This window comes from Apteryx rowi, unplaced genomic scaffold, assembly GCF_003343035.1.
Source record: "Apteryx rowi isolate R43461 unplaced genomic scaffold, aptRow1 scaffold_337, whole genome shotgun sequence".
Lineage (NCBI taxonomy): Eukaryota > Metazoa > Chordata > Aves > Apterygiformes > Apterygidae > Apteryx > Apteryx rowi.
The window spans coordinates 381,933-409,845 of NW_020449830.1; the positions used below are offsets into that span (position 1 = coordinate 381,933).

Sequence of the window (27,913 nt, forward strand, 5' to 3'; positions counted from 1 at the left end):
CTGTCCAAGCTATGTTTTTGTTCCCAATGTGTGAAGGCATTTTAAAAGAAACTTTGGAAGACAGGGTGGGTCCTGTGGGTAGGACATGTATGCTGTGACTGATGGCTAAACCAAGAAACCTTGCTGTTTCTGGAAGTGCAATACTTAGCAAGAGTCTTCTTTTCCTAAATGTGTTGCATTTGGCACTAAAAGAGTTCCATTATGCTTACAACACACAACAGCACCACACTGGTTTCTTCTGCAGAACTTGTGTACACAAGCTGCTGGGGTTTGTTTCCTCTTTGCATATAAGAGATCGTAAAACCTTGGAAGTCGTGTTTTGACTGACCTGTGTTAATTACATGTTTTAGGAAGTCCCAGGAACTGTAGGCACTTGATTGTCATTAGGCACAAGAATCAGCCAAAGTTTGATCTGTGGATTTTAGGGAAGCCTGCTGAAGATAAAAAAAAAAAATTTTTGGAGTAGTTCTGTTAGAGCCCCAGAATATTTGTGAGTTAGAGTTTATTATGTCACTGAAGCAAAAATGGACTTGCTTTCAAGAAGCATTCATAGAAGAAAGAAGAGTTTTTACAAAAGATAGCCATCTGATACCCTTGTAATCTCTCGGTATACATTGACTGAACTGGATCTTCCAAGCATAGCAGCTAAAAAAGTATTTGTATACGTTACAAATATCTAAAAGGTTAAGGCTGATAATGTATGCCAGCTTCAGTAAATGTGGAAGAGACACTGGCCATGCATTCTTTTCACAAATACAATTCCCCCTCTATTCCAGAGAAGCTTTTTTTGCAGAAAGACAGCAGGTTTTGGTCCTGTGTAAGTCATGAGTTTAATAGTGTTGTTAACTGACCTTTTTTTTCTCTAAGTTTTATTTAGTTTATGGTTCTGCTTGTACAATTATTTGAAAATGAGGCTATGACTGATGACTGACTGATGCTGCTTTCTTCACTACTAGGAAAGGAAAGTCCTCCGATTAGTGATGTCCCAGATGATGCAGATGAACCTATGCCTGTACCAGAGGACCTTTCAACTAGTACTGGAGGACAGCAGAACTCTAAGAATGAAAGAGTCTTGGGTAAGATGACTAGTCCACTCTGATAAGAAATATTAGTACTGTATAACCTTAAACAAAGTACTACATAGCAAGCTGGTGTACAGGCAGGTCCTGTGCCTTTTCATCTGGTTAGGCACAGGATTACTCAAGTGTTCAGCACTTTTTGTGCAACCTTCTCTTTTGGAAAGGCATTTTGAAGGATAGTGAGCCTTTTCTTCCCCGAAGAAGTTAGAAAGATCCTACTATTTATCTTATTTCTAAAGCATAACTGATTGCATGAAATTCCCCCCCCCCAGGCAGATGGTTTTCACTCTACATAGAAAATGGAATGAAATATTACCTTAACTCAGATTTGATAAAAAGTCAGTAAACTGTTGGGTATTTTTGTTGTTATTTTTGCTATTTATTCAAATGTTATCTTGAATGTTACCTGTTCAGATTTCTCCCAAAATGTCATATTAGAACATGCATGTTATTCACATTTTTTAGATTACAATATCTGTTCTTCATTTACCCTTTTTTTAACTGGAAGAATTTCAAAAAAACACTTAAACTTTGTTTTCCTGGGTAAGTGTCCACAATTGATCAAGTCTGTTGGCTTAAAACAAAGTATTGTTCAGAGATGATTCTGCAAAATCCTGTTTCTTCTTTGGAATTCCAGAATCTACACCAAGAACTAGCTATGCTGCTGGCTATTGCATGTATTAGCTCACATATAACCCACTAAAGAAAAACTAGACGATGTTACTGATGGGCATGATGTTTGTTTACTAGCAAAAAAAAAAAAAAAAAAAGTATAATGACTCCCAGAATGCTGTGATTACTGCCTTATATGATAAAAATATAGCAGGAGAGGAAAAGGGAGTGAATATCTTTGTTTATCTGCAAATTAAAGTGTTACTCCTCACTTTTATATTCCTATAGTATGAACAAGGGCTGGGGTAGAAGAGTGTCTACAGTTAAGACTGCAAGTTACTTGAAATGGTTATAGCCTAGGGAAGTCCAGTAAAGGACAGGAGGTGGAAAAGAAGGTACAAAAAGTGAAATAACCAAATCAGGGTAATATAGCACAGTGACGTCAACATTAGGAATGGAACGTACTTCCAACCCCCAGTGCTAACTAGGAGAAAATACAGTATCTTATGCACCTTCACTTTATTTACCATTTGATCCCGTTACCAAAAAGAGAAGTGTAAAGTTCAGCTCCTACATGCATAGTTACATACCTGATGAAAAACCTTAATGTTTAAAAGTGCTTTTTAATAATCTGATCGCTTACGCAGTGCTTTGCTTCTCAATACCAAGTTTCTTTGGCCAAAATCTTCCCTTTATTGCTTGTCTACCAACTCTGCAAAATGAGTTACACCTCTTTTCTCCCGCAATAGCTAAACTCTACAAAATATTCAACCCTTAATTTAAAACAATCCCATGTTTGAAATCAAATAAACACATTTTGCATTGAATTCATTTCCCTTCACAAATATCATACAGAACAAGCAATGATGAGATTTACATTTGCTGATGATGTAATGATTCTCCCAATAGTTCAATTATATATTAATATGCAGTAAATAGATATTAAAGGTTATTGTAATAAATGACAGAGAAAATATTATCCTTGGCATTCTAAATACAATAAGTTCCATGAGTCCTCATTAGTTTTTCTTTGTGCACCCAGCAATAAAACAGATTTTCCTTGTCCTGACTTCAGCATCTTTTTCTACAGCCGCTCTCTCAAGCCATGGCTGTTTGGTTTAGAAGGGTCACATTGTTGTAGTGAGACATTTACCACAGACAACAGAAACAAAGACAATTCATTATGTTTCACTTCATGGATGATCTTAACTGTAGGCATCAACTCCAACACTTGTCTTCTTTGTCTTTTCTGTAAAGCTGCCTTCACTTTCACCTTTTCTAATACTCCTTTTTCTAGCCCTCACCTGACTTTCTTTTGAAATTGAAAAATTATGTTCTCCTATTTTTTTGAACTGAAAAATTATATTCTCCTATTAAAAAAAAAAACAACCCATGTCTGAACACATGCACAAAACATATCAGAAGGGGTACGATTGCTGTGCACATTCTGGAGCGCTAACAAGGATTGTTATGAAATAAAAGTTTGCCAGTCAGGGATTAACCAGGTTAATAACAGGATATTCAAGAATGTTTGGCCTATATTACCCCATAGATATATTAGAGAAGCAGTGGACTGTCTTTCTATCTTAGCAGTCCTATGGCAGCGTAGATGGGCTTAGTGTTCTGTGCAATGCTGTCATCTCCAAGCCTGTCTGAAGATCTTTTTCTCACCTCTGTTTATCACAGAACTTAGGTAGAAAAGGATGATCTTAAAGGGTAGTTTGAAGAGTAATAGGTAGGCAACAAATTACTGTAAAGACCCACCAACTATATATACCTTGTAGCAGGATGATAACTTGTGGCCTATGGTAATTGACAGGCGATTCACATGAGCAGATACGACCAGGCAACGATTTTTCTCTATATGACTTTCCTAATGTCCCATCTGTTTCCTTCATGCAAAGGGAATCCCCTGTGTACTGTGCTGTATTTCAGCATATGATTTACACTACATCCCACTTGATCTATAACATCCTGGAAGATCAGCTGTCCTCACTCCACGCACTAAGGCATGTTAGTTTGTCTCAGACGTGTGTTGAAGAGAGACACTAGGCTCTGGAGCATTTTTTTTTTTTTTTTTACATTTGGGGTTATGGAGCTAACATTGGAAATTGCCATTTTGTTAAATGGAAGAGAGTAACTATTTGCCTCATCTTAGTAAAATTAGGTGAAAAAACTGTTGTTAGTTTTAATTGGCCTGTAAGATAGAAATGTTCAAATGACCATTTGCTTACTTACATTTGTAGTAACACTTCATGAAACCTTTAACCTTAGTGTCAAAAGGTTAATTATTTTTCATGAACTTAACATTTTAAAGGTCAAAGATTGGGGAAAATAAGTTATTTTTAGAAAAAAATGATAGGCTCTAGCTCCCCTTGTGTTTTCAGAAATCTCCTTTCTTGCTTCTTCCAACCCTAGACTGAGAATTAAACTTGGTGCTATGGACCTAATAGAAGGAACCATTTGAAACATCTTTCTCTCCTCTGAGAACAAAGCTGCAGTGGACTCTATAAGTTACACTACAAAATTCACCTGCCCAGATTTTCCTTGGGTGCCTTCAGTTTTTGAGTGGCTCACTTAAAATTACTAGGCAGGGTACAAATTTTAAAGGGAGGTGTTCAGAGGTTCATGAAAAGCATCCTTTCAGTTGTCTCCCCAGATAGAGGCACCCAACACAGGAGATGCTTCTGACCACTGCAGAAATGATAAACAGGTGTGAAAAGGTCATCTGTGGGAGTAAAGCCATCCAAAGTTTTTGGTAATACCTCAAAGCAGCACAGCAAAGCGAAACCATATTAAAAGATGTACTTTGATCGCTGCTACATCTCTTTACTTCCTTGATGAGCTTGCCATCTTTTTAATGTTGTAACTCCCAGAATGCCATTATGTGTTAAGCAGCTTCCTTCTGAAAACTCTATTTCTGCTGCTTTGTCCACTAGACCTTCTTCCTTCCTTGTCCTCTTCTCTACTCCCACATTTCCTTCTTAGACTGATAAAACACCTGTGGCTTTTCTGTTATTATTTTTTTAATCCACTCACCCACCTCACCTGTTGCCAGATCTCTTTTTTTTAGAAAACACTGGGAGGGTTTTCAGACAAGGGAAAGGCTATATTTTCACAAGTCTTTAAGGCACTAGAGACTCTTTTACCATCCATATGGTTCCGTGAAACTCCTCAGTGTCTTTTAAAATCCTGACCTAAGTTATTTAGAAATACACATCCCACTGAAAACCCATTCCTTTAAGAATTAGTGCTTTGTAATCTATTTTAGACAAGCAGTTCTATTTCCTATGCTTAATATATAACATAGAAGCTGTTTTAAAATATCTTCTGCTGATTCTCACTACCTCCGTTCAAGTTTCAGGTTAAATTTTGCGTGTATCTTCTGTGGATAATCAGTACTGGATAATCAGTACTGAATGTCCTGCACATGGTAGGCTGTTGCAGGTTAGAGTCGTTTCTGCCCTGGGACTGTATCCTGATTAAAGCCATGTGTGCAAAGCCAATGATTCAGCTAGCTGTAGGGCAGACCCTACTTCATGCAGGAAAAGCCTTGTGTTGTAGTGGTAGTATTTGCCTAAAAGAACAAACAGTACATTCCTTTATCCATACCTGCCCATACTATAACTGGCCATTGATAGGTTAAAAAAAAAAAGCCAGCTCAGTGTTATTGGCCTCAGAAAGAGGCTGTGGGCTCAGGGCCTCCTCTGTACTGACATCTGTCAAAAGATGACCCTTTAGACTTCCAACACATAAGCCATGGATTTCTTACTGAAGAAAATTATCATCACCCTAGTCACAGATTACAGTATGGACCTGAAATTTATAACACATACAAATATTATTCTTTCTGAGAGGAGGAGATGGGGAGAATTCACTTCACCAAATTGGATTGAAACTGTTGGACAACTGGCAGAAGATGTCAAAGTTACAAGCCACGGTGGTCCTGGAGGTCATGTTTCTGACAAAAGAGAGAGCAGATTTATTACGAAGTTAGAAACTATTTGTTTAAAATAATGAATACTAGTATGGGGAGAGAAGTTAAAAGGAAAGAGCTTTTTGACACTTCTCCAGTGGCAAGTGTCAAAAGGACTGATGTTACCTCTCTCCCATAACACAGTTATTGAAGCAGAAGCCCTGGTAGTGGCAGAACCTCGGTGCCTGGCACCTTTGGGAACCCAGCGTTGCCTTCAGATCCTGGGGTTTTCCCTAGCTGCCATAGTCATCCAGAGGTGCTAACCTGTACCAGTAACTAGTTACTGGGGCAGGCAAGCATCCTCAGCTGCTTCAGTGCTTTATTTCCTTAAAAGGAATTTAAGCATTTGACAGAAAGGACACGAGTGTTGTTGAGGGGCCACCAGGCCAACCACAACAGCTTGCCATTACATCAATCTGCTGCAACTCATACATAGCAGGGTGGAGGCAGAGTAAAAGTGTGGAAAGGCTGCAGACGGAGGGCACAAGGGAGAAAAGCCAAAAGGGGAAGTGCCCCACCCCAGCTTGCAAAATCAGTCCCCTAGCTAGAGCCAGGTTCAGCTCACTGCTGCCCCGGCTCTTCAGCAGGGCAGGCAGGGGGCCAAGGTAGCTAAGACTGCCATAGCTAAAATCTTTGCACACTCCTCCTGTAGGAGTTTGGTGGCTATGAAGGTAGTCTGTTGTGTATGTGTAATAAAATGCACGTGTGGCATGTAAGTGCATGGCCATAACATGATTCAGAGGAATAGTGTAACGTGGAGGGTTGTGTAATGTGTTGTACTTGCTCGGCTTTCAGATATACCTCTCCGTTGCTCAAAGGTGCGAAAGTGTGTAGGAGCTGATGAGCCTTCACAAATAATTGCTGATGAAGTCTCACCTAATGTAGTTCTCTCAGCCCCTGAGAGCAGAGAGAAAATTTGTAACAATATGTTTTGGGGAGCTTTAAAAATTGTTTGGAGTATGCAGATAAACCTCCATAGTGAAGCAGGGCTTGCAAGTCCAACTGAGGAGACTTCTGAGGGAATTGAAAAACTTGTAACTGATATATTTTTGGAACTTTTAAAAATAGGGAAGTTGGGAATCTCCCCTCTCATTTGGTCTGGAGCTTCCATTTCTAGGCCCAAAGTACAATACCCAGCACGGACAGAAGGTAGCATGTTCTGAGAGCCTGCCAGTATGAATCTTCTGTTTTTGAGGGGAACATAGGAAATATTTCTGTCAGGTTTATATTCATTTTCTATGCAAAACTCTTCTGGGGACTTGTATAGAGGAGGATGGGGATGGGTTAGTGGAAGAAGGCACATGATAAATTTCATGAATGCCATTATATATGATGTATGTGATATATGGTATATACCAGCCTTCAAAGATACGTTTTCCTTGTGCGCAGTGTGGAGCAATGTGCTAGAATGAGACGCAGAAGAGCCAAATATACAGGGCTACTGGAGAGCTGAGGATTTTTGTCATGCTACCAGAGCCAAGCTCCACTCTCTGCAATGGCTTATGACTTAGGAAAAAAACATGCCTGAATTTTCAGAGGAATGGTGAAAGCCAGTCTTCTTACTGTAGGCAAATTCTTCATCAAATTTAAAAATGCTTGCTGCAAATAATGGAGGGTGAATGTTTGCAAAACAAACTGGCAAGTATTTTTCCAAAGGGACAGTGAGCCGGTCTGGCCGTGAGAACTGCCATTCTCCTAGAGTATGCAGCACTGTATTAGCTCAGTTAACTGAGTCTGTGCAAAGCTAGGCCAGGAACCACAGTGCAACCAGACATGTAAAACTTCACTTCCTGATATAATCAGAGGGAGTGATAAAATCCAATCCTTCAGGACGGAATTTATCCTAAAAAGAGCTGTACTTTTCCAACAATTTCTATTTCATTTTACAAGGAGGTTTTCCACTCCTCACCTGTTCAGCAGAAGGACAGGTTCTATTGCTGCAGTTGCAGTGGCCGGTGGAGCTATTTATTTATTTATTTTCCCCTGATTTCTCCAAAACTGTGTAGCTTGTAGAGCTGCCGCCAATTTCATGAGTGCCTGCTGGGTGTTGCCGTGTTTTCAGAGGGGAAGGTGTAAGTGTAAAGGACAGGGAAAGCCTCGAAGCTGTGCGAGTTTCCTTTCTCCGCCTTTGAGAAAGCGGCAAGCGTTGTTTAAACTGGAGACAAGCAGCATGTTTAGCAGTGTAGCTTTTAAGTACGGATACTGAGCCTGCTGATCTAATCTGCAGTTAGAGGAAGTTGTCTTTATCTGAGCAGAAGAGATGTGCTTCAGCGATAAGCCCCRTTCAAGCTCGGGAGTTAAAATTATCTAGCAGGATCTCAGCCGTGGCTGCAGCACGGCTCAGACACATGGGGCTTTGGCTGGAAGTGGGGCATATTTTAAGCTGGGGAGGACCTTTGTAACTGCAGCTTGCTAAACCTAAGCTTATTTTAAGGGAATGACTCTGCATGGTGAGCTTGAATGGACCTTCCCACCACTGCCCATCTCTTTATTCATTATTATGTGGTGTTTGCTGCTTGCTGCAGGCTTGCTTTTTCTCCTGCATGAGTTGTCATTCAGCCTGAGCACTCTTCAGGTTAACTGGGGGACAGAGGTGCAGTGTAAGGAGCCTGTGCAGAGGCACTGTTTGGGAACAAGGCACTGTTTTGAGTTTTTCCAGCCTCTCCTCCCATTTCCGTAGCTTCAGCTCCCGTTCCGGTGCCCCTTTTTGGCTGCAGGTGGCCTGCAGCCTTGCAGCCCCCTGGCGCAAGCTCCCTGGACTCCATCCTGCAGCAAACGCCGCGTCCCTGGGGCCACCTGAGGGATTTGCACTGGTGGGTTTACAGCTTAGCTGGGCCGCCAGGGGATTCCCTGGGCTTGAACCAGCCGTGAATTGCATGTGCTAAAGGCATGAGGCTGGAGGGAGCTCCTCTTTGGAGTCTGAGACCTGAAGTCAGGAGCAAGCAGCACTTACCTCAGTGTGACCAAGATCTGCCCCTCAGTCCCTCTCAGCCAGCTAAGTGAGGCTTCTTCGAGCCTCCAAGGCAGAAACGCTTTGCAGCGCTTGCGGCGGATGGAACTGGCACAGCAGCCGGTAGGGGCTGGCTCTGCGTCTCACCTGCGGTGAAGGAGGGTGACTCGAATGAGCTGCTGGCTCGTGAACCCGAAGCAACCAGAGCCTGGAATGCAGGCCTCCGGAGATGGCTCGCTGGAAACCCTCTCTTGCCTCATCCAGCTGCCTCCCAGCAGGAGTGAGCCGGGGGGAAAAAAGCAGCCCAAAGCAGGTTAGACCTGCAGTGCACAGCGCAAAACACTCTCCGCTGCCCCCTCCCTCCTCACTAAGTAAATTCTGCATTGTGAAGATGCACCTAGGGGGAATGTAGTTCCTGGTAAAGTAGTCCATTTGCTGTGAGCTTCGCTTTCCTTGTTTTCTACACGTTTTTAAGTTAGGGACCAATGCCTAATTCTTAACTTCAGTGCAATTTAGGGCTGTGGTTCCCAGAAGCATTTAGGTGTCTGAGTTGCAGGGACAGCAAGAAGCTGTCTAATCTATCCTTCCACCATCAGCCATAGTAACACCACAGGCACCAGATGGGATTTTTGGAAGTGAGTAGACTCCTACTCCCCCTTTGACTTCAGTGAGATTTCAACTCTGAAATGCCAAAATCCGTATCTAAAAAGGGGAGTAAGCATCCCATTGAAGGATTATAGAGCTGTGGAGAATGCAGAGCAAACACAGAATTTCTGTCAATTTACAACCAAAACAAGGCTGTTCCAAAAATAAAAGACTAAAGGTCCGTGTTTTGCTTGTTGGTTTTCCTGTTTCATTTCTGTCCTTTCATCCTCTCCCAAACATAGTCAAAAATTTTATCTGAGAAGTGTAATGAGTGTAGCAGAAGTGGAGAAGTGTAACAGAATGAACTGTCTTCCACTCTCCCAAGCCACATATCAGGGTTTAAAGAGAGAGGGGGGGAGGGGGAGGAAGAAGAGACCCAGTACCTGCTGTACCAAAGAGTAAGGAGAACTTTAGTGTAACCCAGTTTTTTTTAACCCTGGAAAAGTTGCTTCTGAGGAAGTTGCTCTTACCAGAGTTTTCAGTAACTTCTAGATTATTTTATGGAATTACATAAGACCCTGCCTGCTCTGTGACCCCTTCTTTTTAAAAATTGTAGAGAACTTTAACAGGAGTTGCTAATTCCTTCATATAACAGAGAGTATCTACACATGATTTTACCCTCCCTGTTGATTAAGTAATGTAACAGAAATATTTAATGCAATGGAAAGGTGGGGTTTAACTAAAGTTGGTGACACTTTCAGCTTGTGTTGCAATTTATAGAAGAGGAAATATTCATTCTCTGTATTTCATCATTTAAAAGCATCCTGTATTTGTAAGAAGCTGTGATCAGACAACATCCCCACTATGGATTTGAACTCCCCAAATCTTTGGTGGTTTTTACGCTACGTTTTTTTTCCTAAGCTAAGAGCTTTGTGTTCTGATTTTTAGTGATGGCACAGGGTTTTTTGGAGGGAGGAGATCAGTCCCTTCCCATTCACAATACTGTGCATCTCAGCATTATATGGACAGAGTTATTGAGCCTATTTTTTCCTGCTGTGAATAAGTTTTGCAATGCTCGGAAGTGGTGGCAGTGGTTGGTGTTGAAGTGGGATGGTTTCATTAGCACTGAAATGGGCAGTGCCAACTAGGAACACTGCCGTTTCTGCACCACTCACACTGCCTCTGTGCTTTGGAGAGATCTTTCCAGTTCTTTCCCAATGGGAGTTTCCTTTCATGGGAGAAGAAAACACATACGCATAAAGAATTCACCACGAAAAATGTAGTTGGCTTACTGTGAGATCAGTGGGGTGGACTGAGACCTGCTGCTTGCATTTTATGCCAAGGGAAGATTGACAAATGGAAGGAAACAGCTCTGTGGCTGAGGGTAATGTTGGGTTGCCCGTGATCCCTCCCCACCCCAACCCACCAGCTGCCTGTGTGCGTAATTTGGGCTGCGAGTTTCTCTGCCTCTTCTGAGGAGACTGCTCGTCCTCTCCCATTCCCCTGTGATCCCTCAGCTCCCCCACTCGTGGGTCTGCCAGTGTGGAAGTGCAAAGCTTGGGTTTCCTGTGGCTGGAGCCACCAGTGGAGACCTGAGACTATTCCTCCAGCATTGACATGACATTATCACAGAGGCATCTGCCTTTTGGATCAGGGTTTATCCTTTTTCCTTCCAAAATCCAAATAATTTTGTAACTGACACATCACGTTGCTGAAAGTTGGAGGGGGAGGCAGGGAAGTCTTATGGGCCAGTGTGGTTGCTGGTCTTTGCAGGTGTGGACCTACACTGCAGCATTTTATCTAGAAGTCAAATAGGAACTAGACTTTTTTGGGGAGGGGTTGAGCTTCCTGCCCATTTGTCCACATAATGGCAAGTAGAAATAAAAACGAGAAATGTTAAAATGCTAGCAGAAGACCAGCGGTTTTGGAGCCTAACACGTGTAAAATACAAGGAATGAGTAATGGTAATGAGGCATTACCTCTGGTAGCAACACATTTGTTTAATCTTACTGCTGCATTGCTAGTTGATCCTAGTGAAATTGGTATCCTATCATGGGCTTATAGCGGTGTTAAGTGGAATTTTTTTTCTCCTTGCAAAACAGACTAGAGAAGTCTCATTTTGTTTGTTCTATAATTACACATTAATGAGTCTGTACATTTGCTATACACTCTTACCATTGCTAATAAGCTCTTTTGCTCTGTGCTGTGAAAGAGACTGATTTATACAATACATGTTTTAGCCTTTGGTGTTAAAGATCCAATGCAAAAACATGTTTCATTTCTAAATCTTTTTTTTTTAATCATTGCTTCTCTTTGATAATCCCTTTGAAATTTGAAATGGCGATATGTTTTCCAGCCGCAGGGAGCTGTTTGTTCCAATGTCCTCTCTCCCTTACATGTGTATGCACACACATACGTACATGTACATATACAGATAAGACTGTGTTTTTCTGCACACATAGAATTATATGCCTGCAAAGTCAAATTCCTCTGTGTGTGTATACGTGTGGAAAAGACTGAACTAGAGCATGCCTATGCAAAATAGCATTTCTCTTGAAAGCTGAGCTTTTCAGTTTTTTTGAGGACAAAAGAAAAGGCCTATCAACCATGCATTCTGCAAAATAAATTCATATAATAAAAATAAATGTTTCAAACCTAAAAGAGGAAAAAGTTAGTTCCTGCTAATTAGTCTGTATCCCTGTAAGAGACCTAAGTGTAAATTCCATTTGGGAAGTGGGCAGCGGCTGAGGAAGATACATTTGTACCCCTTGTGGCTTGTGCAGTCTCTTTAGAGTTGCCAGGCCCAGGAGCCTCTCTGCTGTGAAGGCACAAGGGGTCATGAAACTAAACAGACAAAAAGAAATTCATGAAGAAAGGACGAGCTGGGGAAAGGAGAAGCACACTCAGTGCAACATACTGCCTCTAAATCCTCTCTGCTCATGTTCCTCGCCCCTGAGGTACCAAGGAGAGTTTGTGTGCAGCACTCCTGAGCCCCGTGACATTGATTTAGAGGTGGCATTTGCTCCTCTCACTCATGACAGTGCTAGCTCAGCAGATGCAGGGATGCTTAGGCTCTCCGGGTGCTCTCCTGGCAATGCGCAGCGCGTGGCAGCGAGAGGACGGCAGCAGCCCAAGGGCAAACCGCCCTGTGGTGGGAGACCTACGGAGCCATGGGAAGCCTCCAGTGTCCCGGGAAAGAGTTTCCCACTGGCAATGCTACTCCACAGAGCAAAACCCCCACCTCCTGTCTCCCGAAAAGACATTGAGGAATTTCCTTGGCATCTTGTCTGAGGAAAGGCAAAGTGCAGTTCCCTGCCACAAACAACATTGTGCTCACAGACCTATGCACACCCTGTGAATCCTCCTGATATGAACAATGGTTGTTTGGTTACCTTTGATGGCCATCAGTTTAAGCATTGTTCATTCCCTTGTTCAGATGTTTTATGCACTTAATTTCTTGCAGCGTCAATCAGATAAGGTCTCTAACGGAGAGTGAGGCATAAGTTGATGAAATGGTTACTTCAAAAGATTCTTTTACCGTATATTTTCCAGTCATTAGCCCTTACTTGTTTTAAAGAGCTCTATACCACATTTAGCATTGCACAGTGAAGCTTTGGGAGATGTCTAGTCCTCAGAACAGAGGAATGGATGACTGATGTATTGCAATAAACGCATGGAAAATGCAGATAAAATATCTTGTATCTCTTGTTTGAGATACAGCTTTCCACTAAAAGCTGATGCATGCCTAACTTGATAACTTGCTCAGAGATGTTTCAGTAGCTAATTGAGCAGATGAGTACAAAAGAATGATTAAAAGAACAACTGTAACAGATGCAGTGAAAGACCCTTCTGGTCTCCCCATCACAGAAAGCAAGGGTGATATTTAGGGAATCTCCTTATGCAAATGTTAAGGAGCTACAGTTGAGTGCAAAATCTAAACTCTTCACAAAGGCTAGGCTAGTTGAGCAAAATGCAGTCCCCAGCCTTCCTGTGTGAGGACTGGTGTTTGCTGTACAGTCTTTTTTTTTTCTCTCCCCTCTTTTTTACCCTCAGTGAGATAGAGCACAAATAGTTATTTTACTTGTGTACTTCCTGAGAACACAGTGATCCACACATTCTGGGCTGTGGGTTGTGTTTTTCACATTCAGGCATAGGATGGGAGTTCATCAGATAGCAATGAGGACCTCTAGCAAATCACACATTTGCATCAGCAGAAGCAAATTTCACAAGACTTGCTGGGAAGGTTTGCCACAGCATGCCACGGTCCTGCACGACTAACAGCCACGGCACATTTATTTGATAAAGAGATGACAACAGAAAATGAAACTTTTAACGTTTTCTTTTACAAATACTTGAGAAGCACATTTTACCGTTAAGGCGTGAGCCTGTGGCTCACATCAACTTTGCTGGGACTCCATGTGTGAAGTGGAAGTGAAAAGACTCTGAAGCAGCAGATGAGCCATGTTTAGTTCGTCCTGGTGCAAGGAGGGCTATAGGCACTGCTGTGATGCTTAGCATGTTGCCTTACAATTCCTAAGGGTCCAAAGGCCTGCCAGTAGGATACAGGCATTGCTTAGAGTTGAATGCCCTGCACGCCCTGAAACGTTCAGCCAGTATGGTTTGGGCTTTTGTGTCAGACAAAAGCAGCAACTCCTTGCCTTGAAATCCTCTCCTCTAAATCTAGGAAACATCATTGATTGGTCAATTCCATATTCTTTGTCTGTGGTTGCTGACCAGTTTACCAGCCAAAGCCTAATTTTGTAAAGGCCAAGTCCGCATGCTTGCTGCAGCCTCTAACAAGCTGCCTGAGAGTGACCTGGTTTAACCTGTATGACCAATATGGCCAAATTGTATTTTCAGATATACATGTTCCCAGGTGGTGGAGTTAGCAGGATTCAGTTTACTTTCTGGACCTCACACTGTGCAGTGCAGGCATGGCACGAATAGCAAGTTTACCGTAGCTAATAAGAAATAGCAGCTTCTGTGGGGCTGCTTTGCAGTTCTGTGGGGAAGGTTTTTCACCCTTTTCATTTGCCTCACTCTGAGTCCAGCCACTCAATCTGGATATTAGCATGAAGTTTAGGTGCATTATGAATCCTGGCTCAGTAACAAACTTAAAGTTCATGGGAAGGAAGAGCAACAGTTCCTATGTGTAATATCCTCATAGCATATTAGGCTATTTTTCATGTGGCTAAGCAGCCCAGCATTTTTACTTTATTTGCACTGAGCTTGGGAATGAACTTAGAGATGCTGCTCTAAAGAGAAACTAGTCACCGTGCGAGCTGTCCTTTCAGAGCTGCAACTGGAAAAAACAAATTCTTCAAGAAAGATATAATTTTAAGTCTTGTCAGTTCTCAGCTCTTGACTTCAGTGTTGTTCCCTTAAACAAACACACACACACACATATTTAAACATTTGCAGAATCAGAACTTCAGAGTTTTGAGTGTCTCACTGTCAGCTCATATCTGTCATCCTAATAGGCTGTGTCACTGTCAGGTAAATGTGGCTACATGGAAAATACAGGTGCACAGCAGAAAGCTTTTGTCAGACACTCTCCAAATCCTTCAGGTTTTCTAAAACTGCAGAGTGGTTCTTGTTACTTTGCAATGTTTGAAATGTGCTTTATGTATAAATTGAGCAGATGCTTCAAAAAGCCATAGGAAGGTTCATGCGAGTAAAGACCACTTACACTATCTAGAACATGCGACTAAGAGCAGAGGGGAAGTTTGACAAAAGCTTTGCCCGCTAGACGCTTTCAACCATTCCATAAATGCTAAGAGGGCAGGAAATGTCAATTCTGATAGTCTTAACAGATCATGAACACTTACGAGAAGCCAAATTTTGTTCACTCTCTAAATGCCTGATGCTAGTTTTCATTATTTTGTTCTACTTGTGCCTAATTGCAAGTCCAGTGTTCACATTAGCTGGATAAAATTACTCTTAATGTTTATGCAAGACTGGGGAGGGAGGTAGAATTAAGCTTTGGGTGTTTCTAGTGCCATTTATCCCAGATTGTTTTGTTGTTACTGTCTATGAGTTTCTGTTGTAGCATAAGGTTGCTAGAAAAGGAATGGTGCTGCATTACTCTAGATACTACTCAAACACCAAAAACATGCCCCAAAGAGCTTACAATCTAATTAATGTTATACTGATTGATTAATTAAGCCTTACAATTCCTGGCCTGAGGTCAGGGTTTGGTAGGGCACAAAAATATGTAATTAATCAATCGTGCCTTAGAATCTAAGCCATAATGAGTATTTTGGACAGCAGAGAGCAAATTTGTTTTTCTAATAGCTGCAGCAAAATAGTCAAGTGTGTTCTTCCACCATGCAGTAGAACTGGTGTGGCACAAAACATTCACAGTCCTCCACTTTGTTTTAAACAATATGTCTCCTTAACTTGAAAACTGAGATCTAAAAGTATAAAACAGGTAAACTTAAATAAATAACAGACTTCATGATGTTATATGAGGGAGTAAAATAAATTTTGGTAGTGAAAGATTAGATCATTTTGGAAATCAGAAGCATCATAGGAAGTCATTTCTTCAGTGAGTTCTAATTAGTCTAACTCTTGAACTTTTGGGAAATGTAGAGGGCTGAATTCCAGCTCTGTGTCTGATTAGTGCTGGCAAGCATCCAGGGTTGTGCCAGTGCAATGCCTGGAATTACAGTCTGGCACTGGCATGAAAGAGGAGTGAATGAGGCTGATGATTGTGTCAGGAAGGGCAGGTGAAGATGAAGTTTAAATATATGCCCAAATTATCTTAATTTTCAGGGGTTCAAATTGTAATCTTATCCAGGTTTATTTTTTCTAAGACGCTTCTGAAAATCTATTGCATTACAAAAAATACTCTAGCGATTTGTTTTTGGAGTGAGATTTCACACCTCGTAACTGAACATGTATGAGAAGCGCTACAGAGCTGAACTGGAGATAACACACTTTTCAGTATTTAGTCATTTCCTACAATAAAGGTACAGGCTAAGCCGGCCCCTTGTTTCCTTTCTCAGCCCCCCAGCTTCTGCCATGCTGGCTGCAGTGCAGTGGGAAATTAAAAACTTTTTTGGATTTTTTAAACGGCTCTATGCTATTTTTTCTTGAGGTAGTTACCTTTGGGACTTTTACATCTCACTCTGAGTAGACTGGCAGTACAGGAATAGGCCAGCTGAGAGAAATTACAGTTTCTTTCCTATTTCTGTATCAGTAGTAAGGAAGAAAAAGCCTGCTTGTTGTCCTCGAGCAATTGCAGGTGAAAGAGAGCTGGCTGAGGCTCCAGCCCCTTGGTCGCCGGCACTTATGGATGCAGTCTCATTTTTCAAGGTGGACTATAAAAAGCTTTCTACTTTTGTGTAATTCTGTAGGGCACTTTACAGGTTATGGTGGTATTTTCACAAACAGGGTGACCAGCACATGGCCAGATTTCAACCTTGTGTGTTAGGACACTTGTGAGGCAGGCAGCCAGATATAGGAATCGCTCCAGACAACAGCACAGCTACCGAGTTTCCTCATTAAAAAAAAAAAGTCTTATTCCCATTAAAAAAGAATTAAAGACTGTACAGATAGGGAAGTAAGGGCACATGATGAATTAAGTGCCTTTCCCATGGCTACACAGGAAGTTTGTGGCCAGGCTAGGAATTAAACCTAGATTTCCTGAGTCCAAATCCAGTGCCCTGCCTTTCTCTGAAGCCGTAAAATTTTGTTATCAAATTCTCTATAGGCTGAAGCAGAAGGCTGCTGTTTGTGAAGATGAGAGTTGTTAAAGATAAGTACTATTTATAATCAGTGAAAAACTGAGAATAGTTCTGGACCAGATATTGCCCATTGTTATTGCTATTTAATGTTCTCTTTTTTCCAAGTTTTTTTCCAAGTTTACATCAGCATAAAAATCCCCTTGTGGTATTGCTCCTTAACCAAGCAATCAACTCATTCCTTTCTTTATGGCTAGGATTGCAATACAGGCCAATGCTTGGTCGTTTCCAGCTGTCCTAGTTTAACAGTAAGTAGCATTATGACTGTCTTGACAGGAAAATAATCATGTTTCTGCTTCTTTTGTCTGACATTTCTCATCCAAAATCAAATAGAAAAAATGCATCCATTTGCTGTGGAGAACATCCATAGCTAAGTATCATACACTTTTGGCTTGACATAACATTGTTTCTTGAATAGCTAAATGACTGATTATTGTCTTTGGAAATCAGGAGAGGCTGCACTGAAGTTAAAACCAGACTAGAACTGGTAAAGCCAAGAGCAGTCTGGTCATGGTCCTCAAACCCAAAATACACATCAGCCCTTCTTTGTGATAGGTAAGAAAAGACAAGCTGGGCAAAACCTTCACAGTGCTCATAGTCTCCCTCATATACATGCACATGAGTCTGCACGCACAGAATCAGCATTTACTTACTTTTGAATAATACAGCTTGGTCACATTGCCATGTCTGTAAAAATAATGCAGTGTATAAGCTACGTTAATGCCAAAGTACAGATACTGTTGCTGTATCTATAGGGGAGTGGAAGAGTAGTTAGAATTGTACCATGGGAAATGCAGTTCAGATCTCCAACAGCAGTAATGCCTAAGGAAATATTGACATTTGTAAGAGGAGACTTAATTCCTTCATATGCAGCTACATTAATCTCTCCTCTTTCGTGTGCATTCCAAAATATATTAAATTTTGCTGAAGAACTAAATAAGGACTGCGTGGCCCAGCAGAATCTCCTAACTCACAGAAAGATAGTAGGGAAAACAGCAGCGCTTGTTGGTACTCTCTGTGCAAGAGGGTTTCAGAGAAAGTGCAGCCTCACTAATACCCACTTCCTATCACTTCATGACAGCCTTCTTTGTGGGGGAATAGCTGCAAATGGTTTTGAAGGAGCTCTTCCAACAGGGTGGCTCTCATACAGTGATGAACAAATAATTATACCACAGTACACCTTTGTGTAACACTCCTGTCTTCATTTACGTACAGGATTTCACCACTGTCTTCCTGAGAAACTACACAATTCAGTTAGCCACCGGATAAGATAAAGGCTGAAGCTTGAGTCAAAAGGGATGCATAACTATTAGTGTTGTGATGTTTATAGAAGGTCATTTCTCATGTTTTACGTTTTATTGATCCCTTTATCAGAAGATTCTTGCTGAAAAGTCCCTGAGATCAGGAGTGTGTAAAAAACTGGGCGCTGTTCTGTTCTTAAAGAGATTCACACTCTGTTTTGCAAGCAAATGGAGAAGAGAAAATTCTTCATGTGAATTTTAAACGCTCTCTGATCCAGCCAAGTTTCATTCTGAATTAGTAGGACAGAACTGTACATGATCGCAGTGGAAGGACTTCCTAAGCCAGCTGCTCCATCCCCTAGCAATCGGGCAGGATTGCCCAATTAGGCAATCTGTACACTGCTTTAGCTAATTTCCTTCTATACTCTTCCACCACTCTGTCCTCAGGGGCTGCCTTTGGCAAATCAGACCATTGCCTAATCAAGCCTTCTCACCCTGAGGCTAGGCATTATGAGAGCTTTTCTTCGTGTTTGATTTCCCTCTCCTCTCTTGGAGTGATTTGAGGAGTCCATACTCTTGCTTTTTATGAAGATAAGGTGGGGTTTTTTTGCTATGTACCCCTATGCTGGTTCAGTTTTAGTGAAGTCCAGCTGCACACAAAGTAGCATGGCTCTGTAACTGTCTTAAAGTAGGTGGGGAGGGGAATATAGGTCAAGTGGGTGAAAGTCAGAGAGGAATAGTAGTCTAAAAGATTGCTGCAGAGGCAGAAAAAGCTACGCCTATATATTTTCTTGTTTGTTTTATTGGGTTTTTTTGCTAAGCCACCAAGTATAATTCCTGGTCTGTGCTTCCCTTTCTGTCACTTCTCCATAATTCTTAGCGTTTCAGTTGGGCTGCTGTCTCTCGGCTGCTTCCTCTTTTCCTGCTTTCCTATATTTCATTATTTGCACTTCTTCCTCTTCGAGTGCTTTTACAACAGAACGAGGAGGATGTGGAAACCCAGTTACAATATGACACACAAACTGCAGTGTCACAATTGCAGCTATTCAGTTTCACCTCCGGGAGTGTGCAGAAGCAGGGCAGGTCAGAGAGTGAGGGGTGGGGGACTGAAAGAAAGAAGAGAGGGATTTAGACATAGGGGAGAAAAAGGACATAGAGTCATGATGTTTCTGGCTCAGGAATTTGGGATGATGGCTTTCCATATACCTTAAAATAATCCCAAACTGAATTAGCATTGTTTCCCTGAATACAAAGGAGAGATTGTAGTTTGTGGCAATTAGGGGTCTGCTCACGATACTGCTGCCACAGAAAAGATGTAGCCCCAATGTGCTTCTGAACTTGCTCGTAGAGTGAGACCCTGAAGATGAGCAGAACTCCAGGCCTGTATCATGCACAGCTCACAGCAGTAGCAAAGCTCATTGCCCTTTTGACAAAAATAAATAAATAAAAACTACGTGCACACATGCATACACATGTACACACACACACACACAGAAAAATATCTTCTTTTTAATACCTCTGTGTGTGCGTGTTAAGTCAACCTTTAGAAAGTGCCATAGATGAAAATGAGGAGGTACTCTAGCTTTCTTGAGATATCAGGCAGCTGGGAAAACTTGCTTTCCCAGACTTTGCTCCAGTTACTTCACAGCACATTAATCAGCGGTGCTTGTTTCTTTCTTTTCCCCTTTTTCTTTTTTCTGGGGTCTCCTGAAACCTTTCAGCTCAACTGATTTAAATACATATTTTAGGAACTGGTGTAGGACTTGCTCCAGACTTGTAGGCCATGGCAGATGCTAAGGAGATAAACAACTGTGGGTTGGGAGGAAATGGGTAGTATGTCCAGACTGCTGTGTGTGTTTGTGGAAGGAGTTAGAGGAACAGTAGATAGAGGTTTCCTGTTAAGCCGGACAAGGGGGAAGCTGTGATGTTTCTCAGCTATGGCTGCGATGGGACTCAAGTTCAACAGCATTCTTACTGTGGGTTTGGGTTCCCTCCTCCCCAAAGAAGCACAAGATGTCTTAAAAGTCTGAGTATCACTACAACTCAAGGAGACCTGAGCTCCCAAATCATTTAGCTACTTTAAAAATGCTCTCTGCCACCATGCAGTTGCTTGCACTCTGTCGAGTGCAGCAGTGGAATAGGAATTTAATAGTCTCCCTCTGCTGCAATTAGGAAGCAATGCCTGAACCAGCTCTGGAGCTTTGAAACCAGAATACACCAATACATGTTCTTTTTGTTAACTACTTCTCAACTGATCATCTAAATCGAAGCTAGCCTATATATTTGATAGCACCAGGCTGCCTCTGGTCACCTCCTATGAACCAGCTTCCAAAATCTTCAGTTGGTTACCTGAAAGTTTCTTGAAGCAGTTCCTTCTTGCTGGTCCCCAAATGTGTAGCACACTGAAAATTACCATTCAAAATATATCAGGATTAAATAATTAAAGTGGATTGCTGCTGGTTGCACTCTTGCTTTCATACATAACTCTTGCTTTCATGTGTAACTCATTAAATCTCATTAAATCTCATATTATCACATAATAAGCCCACACTTACAGGTTACACTTACAAGTTATGGCAAACAGTTTCTGCGAAACTATCAATGCATGTCTTCACACATGCTAAACAGAGGGTGGTTCTGATTTTCAGAGGTGACTAGATGCCCAGAGTTTAGCTACAGAGCTTGAGACAGTAACCTGATTTTTCAGTGATCAGTGTTTTCCAGGTTGAGCTGTGTTTTCTGAAAATCAAGTTTCTTAGTGTCTCAAGTTACATACCTCCAAAACATTAGTTGCCTTTTAAACAATCTTTTGTTGATAAACAACTATTAAATAATTGCTAGGCTTATTAAAAGGAGTGGAAGAGTTCAGAGAAATTCAAGCAATGTCTGAATGGTGTTTAAATCATATTACATTATTTAGCACTTTACTTCAGCCAGAAATGAAGGCCCTGATCCAAGAGTTCCTGTGATCTGACTTATGTAAGTTTCACCTGATTATAATAGTCAGTTTGGGGCTTTTACAACAATAAAGTCTTCAGCAATGCTGTTGGAGACCATGTAATTCAGCAACTATTATTTTGAAAGCCTTTTCTCTTGAAGCTCTGCCAGCAGCATGTTGACTTTGAGCTTTATTGATCTATCCATGTTAAGAAAATGATTACATTTTGATATAGTATACTGATACTCAGCATAGTGATTGTTTGTGACTGTTTGAAGATTGTGATCTTGACTGTGTTTCCAGTGAGTATCAAATGTAAGATTACTCATTTAAGAGAGTGGTAAATAATTTTTAACACCCTTTTACATTCACCAGCATTAAAGCATTAGGGAAGATTTGTTCAGGGTTTTTTGGTTTCGAGGAGGCTGGGCTTCAGTGGATTGGCATATTGGCCTTTCTCATTGGAAGGCATGATGATACCTGCACCTGAATCCCATCTAAACCTCAACTTTGAGTTCCCTGCTGTTGCACAATTCCTTTCTGATTTTGGAGGATATTCTTCAGGATAGGAGTAGAAGCTGCTGCATTCAATAGTTACAAGTCATAGCTGAGGTAGGTGCACTGGCAGAGCAAAGCTAGGAAGTTCACACAAGTTTGGCCCAGTTTGGGTCTGATCTCCCTTTCCTGAACCATTTTTAGGCCAGAGTAGCCTCACTGATATTTATAAACTCCTCACAGTTTACTTATGGCCTCAGTGAAATAAGGTTTCCCAGTCAGGACTTTTTGCCTTCTGTGAGCACTAATGACCAGGTGCCTGTCACTAGTAACCTTGGTGGAATTATATCAGTTTATCACAAGATAAGTTGGCCCTGTGTGTATGGTGCCCTAGCTGTGAGACTTCATGCTGACCTCATTTGCATTTGTGTAACAGGGATGAGAGGGGGAAGATGGTTCTTCTTTTCCTGATGTAATATGTTCTTCATATAGAAAATTCTTCAGTTTTTTTCCACTCCTTTCTGAGAACCTGGGACTCTAGCCCTCCTTTTTGAGTCAGCTGTTACAGAAAGCCAGTGAATACTAGGTTATTCTCTTAGCATTGTTTTCAAAGACCCAAGGAATCAGTATACAGCATTGCAATTGTTGGATGCCTCACAGAAGAGAAAATTACTTCAGACATGACTTCTCATAATGCCAACATGGTTAAGGCTGGATTGTGTTCAGGGAGGAGGAGGACTTGTTTCTCCTGAGGTCAGAGCAAGAAAATGCAGACGTGAAAAATGTCTGAGGAAGTGAGGAAAGACAAGAAGTCTCTTAAAAATTTGGGCTGAACTGAGTTTGCTGACTTTCAGGATGATCCAGACCTTTGAGTCTTTGAGAGTCTCCCATCATTTCAGCCCAGAGGACTGGTTGACTGGAGGAAACTCCAGATCCCTGTAGCAAAGCATTGGCTGTAATACGTGGTGGAATGTAATATATGGTGGGAAAGAATTCATTTTGTACAGACATTTTTATTCTTGAAGGTTATCTGGCATGTTCATATTCAGAAAATTTGTTTAGGATTTGTGTAGAACAGTTTATGTTTCTTCCCCAGAAGGTGCAGTTTAAGGTTTCCTTTCACAGGCCTGTTGAGCACACTGTAATCACATAAACAATAGTTTACATTATGAAACATTCTGGCATTATTTCTACAACCTGAGAAGGAAAAAAACTTCAGTAATGTCAGRCAGAGACTTCTAGAAAAATAACTGGGCAGTCAGGATTAACAGGTCTAGAAGAGGCTACCTCAGAATTCTCTTCTGTGCACAGTCCTGAGGGAGATCATCTACTTTATCACTCATAAAATGATGACTGCACTTGATGTTCTGTAGTCTAGAATAAACTTCCAGTATCCCTGAGGCTTTTCACAGTCTGGTGAGGGGGACACTGAGGACTGTGCTCTGTGATTTGTTTTGTGTGTGGGCAAGATAATAACATTGTCATAAAATGCACCCCCTCAAGTGCTGAAAAGGCAAGATCCCTCTCCATTTCCACCTCTGACCTCTTCTCAAAAGAAGAGTCTAGACTGACAACAGAGAGCATTGGCACAACGTGTATAGGCACCCCCCAGACCTAAACACAGCTGCTCCTTCTAATTTTAGATCTACTAAACCTCTGACAGCTGGGGAACTTATCGACAGTGGTGTAAAACAGTGCACACAGAATCGTCACGCTAGCTAAACAGTCCCTGGTAAAATTCCCCACACCCATCTGGCTGGTAGTGAAGGCACGGTAGGTTGAACGTGTGAATGGGTGGGCGCGTGAGGGCCTGATCCTGAGCCAGGTGGTTTTGCGCTGCTCCAGTGACAGACAGAGTTTAAGACATATGAGCAGTTCACTGAGCTGGAGCATGGAAAGGAGAAGGTGTGCAAAGGCTAACTTTGCATTCGGGTAAAGGCAAATTTAGGTGCTCTGAAGCAGTGTATGAAACTGCTTTTCTCCCTCCCCATCCCATCCTGTCGTCCCCGCTGCTCTGGCTGTGTGGAGAGCCTGGGGGGTGCCCTCCCCACCCTGCCACGAGCCCAGCTACGCCACCTCACTCTCAAAGCATTCACTTTCTTTGGCCGGGTAACGGACGCGTTGCAGTCTGCAGCTGCTATGGGTCTGGACGATACCTTCATAGGTATTCAGATTTCACGAGGGTTTTGCTTGGTCAGGCAGGCTTAGAATTCCTCCTCTAACTACAGTTCACATCATTTGTACACAAATGATCAGTTTAAACATGTAGCTATGCTTCACTTCCTGTATTTCTCCATTCCTCCTGTGTTAGACGTTTCACTTTGACCTACAATACCCACCAGCTTCATAGCGAAGCAAGGGCAACTTCCAGCGATGACCACATGGCTTCATCTCAGCGCCTACCTGCCTCTCCTGCCTAATAGGATCTCCTCTGGTCTCCCCATTAATTCTAACCTTGGTGTCTCCTTTTCTCCAAAACACAAATCTTTACAGATGCACCCTATTAGTGAGCTGTGAGTCCTGGTGATTACAAAGCTCTTGTTTTTACATTCTTCCAGTCACCACGTGTGACTTCTGCTAGCTAGAGTTTCTGCTGCACTAGTCAAGGGCAGATTAGCACTCATTAATTTCACCGAAGCATGCTTTGTGGAAGGATTAGGGAAGGTGGATGCCTTATAAATGTTAGATTAGAATACGTCTGAGGCTTTGCTTCTCTGGGGTAAGTGGTGCTGTGTGGGGAAGAGTGAAAGCCATGATGTTTGTGCCTGTAGAGTTTCTGAAGAATGGAGCTTCACAGGAGCCAGAGTCAGCACTTAAGCACATGTATACACAATACCTGTGTAAGCTGGGAATATTTTTATACGCGGGAGTGGTTTTGTGTCACTGTTGTGTATTGTCACTTGAGGTTACTTTGCTTTTTAAACATTTCTTGCTAAATGCCCTCTTGCTACTTCCTCATCTTTTAATGCCCACAAAATAAAGTCTGATAGAAGCAGAAGAGACAAAGATGTTGAGGATGAGAAGCTCTGTTCTTGCCTTAGTTTGTCAGCAAACCTTTCCCTCCAGTTTGAACTCTTCCCTACTTACTTCTTGACACAGAATAGTGTCAGGAAAGTCTGTTACCAGCAAGTCTTTAGCAGATTCCTCAGCTTCTCTATCACGTAGCCAGTAAAAGACACAGAGCACTACATATAGAGGAAGCATGGGTTACACATACATGTGGAACTTGAGAAATAGGTTTAGCATGCCTTTTTTTTTGATAATGTTCTTTCTCTCTCTGTTAAAACTTAGTTTTACTGGTACTCAGGTGGACATCAAGCAGCCAGGTGGTTAACAGCCCTTTGTCAGATAAACAACCTGGATTCAGTACAAAATGTCCCAGTGAGTAGCACGACAAGGAAAATAAGTATGAACTAGATCAGACTAGATTGGTTACAGATCCCCTTTCTGCTTAAAGCCTGGTTCAGAAACATACATAAAAAGCACCTAACTTCCTGTGTGTGAGTAGATTGCAGTGGTATTACTTACATCTGTCTTTACCCTGTCCATCTTTACTGTTCATTAGAGGCTTCCCATAGGTAACTAACTGGAAGTTGCTGGGATTCTGCACCACAGAGCAAGAGAGACTTTTTGTACCTAGAGAGGAAGGATTTTGTTTGTTATGTTGTTCACTTGCTTGCATTCCCTACAGTTTGGCACAGATGTCATTGCAGGTCTGGAAAATGATGTTAATCTTTTTCGCGATGCAGTGAGCACAGCTCTGTCCCTTGTTCATGAAGACGTCACAGATGATGGGTGGAGGGTGGATCTCCTCACACTGGTTGTCCCATGGGAGATAGCTTATCTGAGGACGCCTGTGTTTCTGGAATAACATCTATTTGATTGAAAGCCAAAATTAGAGTAGGGAAGAAATTGGCTGCCCAGGGCTGATTGGTGTTTGGAGTCAAAGGAGGGGCAGCATTGACCTCATGGGGGTGATCACTCTTATCTGTCATGTCCAGTCTGCTGCACCTACAGATGTGCCCCAAGGGTTTGTGCTATTACTCTTCTTTCTGTTATTTTTTGTTTCCCTTTAAAAAGCCAGCTGAGAGCTTCTCACTAAAAGCCTTCATTTTTATCTGTTGCCCCCTCTTTGCCATGTTGCAGCCTGCAGTAAAGAATTCAGCACTCTCAAGAAAAATGATAAGGTCCCTCGACCAAATGGCTAGGCTTCCTCACTGGCCTCAGACGTTCACCTCTGTCTGTATTAGTGGTCCCACTGTTTTGTGACACAGGGAATTCTGGATCCTTTTTTTAATGAAAGTCCTAAGTATCAGTTTGTTCAATGTATGCTGGAACATATATAGCCCCTGTTATTTACTAATTTGTTTCTTTTTGTCTGTATGAATTAAGTTACACTTCAGGCTCTAGCTTATTAGGCAGTCCTGGCCTGACCTCTAACTTTAAGCATTTTTCTGCATGCAGATACCACAAATGCTTAATTAACTGGGCAATGCAGTGCTATATATAGAAATGAGTGTGCAAAATAGTCATTTTTAACAGCACTTGGATGTATCCCCATTTTCTGTAGTTAAATAACTAGTCAGTAAGGATCAGTTCCAGCTATGCTGTGTTGTGTCTTTTGAATTTTACTGAAGAAGGACTGAGAGCATTGCATAACTTATTATGGTTGCTCTGCCTAGACCTTCTGCTGACATTTTTTACGGCTACATGATTCTTCCTGTACCTTCAGAAGCTCATACAGGAACAATATTATTAATGGAAACATAATTTGAGTTGAAGAATTGGTCTTTGTTGTTGTCAAGACCAGCCAGTGGATACTGAGTCCTTAAATTCTCTGTGGACAAACAACTTGCCTGTGTACCTTGTATTTCTGAGAAAGGCATCTTCCACCTGCAGTGTTGCTCCTGCGTGAGAACAGAATTGGTGCCACAGTAAATGACTGTGATATAAAGGGAAAAGGGGCAAGGTCTGGATCTCAGGTCACAGCTAGTGCTAAGATTTGGTGCATTGAAACAAAATAGAATAGCTGTTATGTTTTATAATAGAAATAACAGGTAGAATTGCTGGAAATATTCTATCTTATGCAGATTTTGCACCTATGTAAACAGGAAGAGATCCTGGCTGCTTTTGTTGAGGCAAGTCTTGGCTTGTTGGGGTGGTTTATTTTGGTCTAATAGGCTTTTTTCATCTTGTTCTGCCTTTTTTAGCAACATTTTCTATAATTTGCTAGCAAGGATGGTGTTAAAGGTTTTCTCCTCCTCAGCATAACATTTCTAATCCACTGTTCAAATCAGTCGAATATTGTTGCAGCTTTATCTGTCTGCTGCTTGAATGGTTATGATGCCTTCATGCAAAACTCTTGTTGGACTTTAAAGCTACCGTTCAAGCATCAACTAATAGCAGCAAAATACTTCTGACTTGTCTTGGAATAACAAATGAGCCATTCAAACAAAAAATTACATGCACCGTAATGATCTGAAACAACTTTAAGAGACCTTTTCTTTGCCTCTTTCTATTGGCTGCAAAGTGTGAGTGAGGCATTGTATGGAGTAATCCCATGACCAAAAATTAGATTATCATGTTTATTTTCAAAGAAAGGCTAAAGGACAACTTCTTAGGGGCATTTATATGCCACAAGATGCATTTAAGTACCTAGTGAGATAAAAGTGATAAAGGAAGCATAGATAGATGTTCAAATCTCATTAAAAATCGAAGGCTGTTAGGTACCTCTGTAGCTAAAGTGCTCCAGAAAGCCCAGTAGAGTTTTATCTTTCTCCTTTACTCCCTCAGTTCCTTGGAAAGCTAGGTCTTATGTTTTTATCCTCTCTTAAAGTCCCAGCTGAGAAGAAAATGACTCGGGAGATGAATGCCCCCTTTCAAATGGGATTTTGGCCCAGTACTGAAAAATGTGCCAGTGCCAAAGTCACCTAAAACTGAAAGGATTTTATGTCTGGGAGGGAGTCCCCTAACTACAAGAGAGGACAAACTGGCTCTGAGCTGAAAGCAAACTCCTAATCCTTCACGTGCCTTTTTCTCCAGGTGGCTATCTCACTGTCCTTTAAAAGCCACTCTCCAAATCCTGTTTCCCCAGAAGTCCATTTGGTTTCTCCTTTTTCCCCGCTACCAGACTCTCTTACTCATTGCAAAACACCTCCCTTCCCTCTCTACATTGCTCAACTCTTTCTAGGGAAGTGTGACTCAATCTCCTTGCCTTCCTTCCTTCCCAAGCATCCCAGCCTGGCTCCCATGTCGGGCCCAGCTACACTACCCTTCCCCAGAAAAAGGTGCC

The 27,913-nt window shown here is 41.7% G+C and overlaps 1 protein-coding gene across 9 annotated transcripts in view; it reads left to right on the forward strand.

Moving 5' to 3' along the window:
* IKZF1 (IKAROS family zinc finger 1) overlaps nt 1-27,913 on the forward strand; it is a 73,396-nt gene that overhangs the window by 19,881 nt on the left and 25,602 nt on the right. For all 9 annotated transcript variants that reach the window (XM_026072092.1, XM_026072095.1, XM_026072094.1 and 6 more), the window contains one exon: nt 957-1,076. In XM_026072092.1, coding sequence (XP_025927877.1) covers nt 957-1,076 — 120 coding nt within the window. The remainder of the gene's footprint in view (nt 1-956; nt 1,077-27,913) is intronic.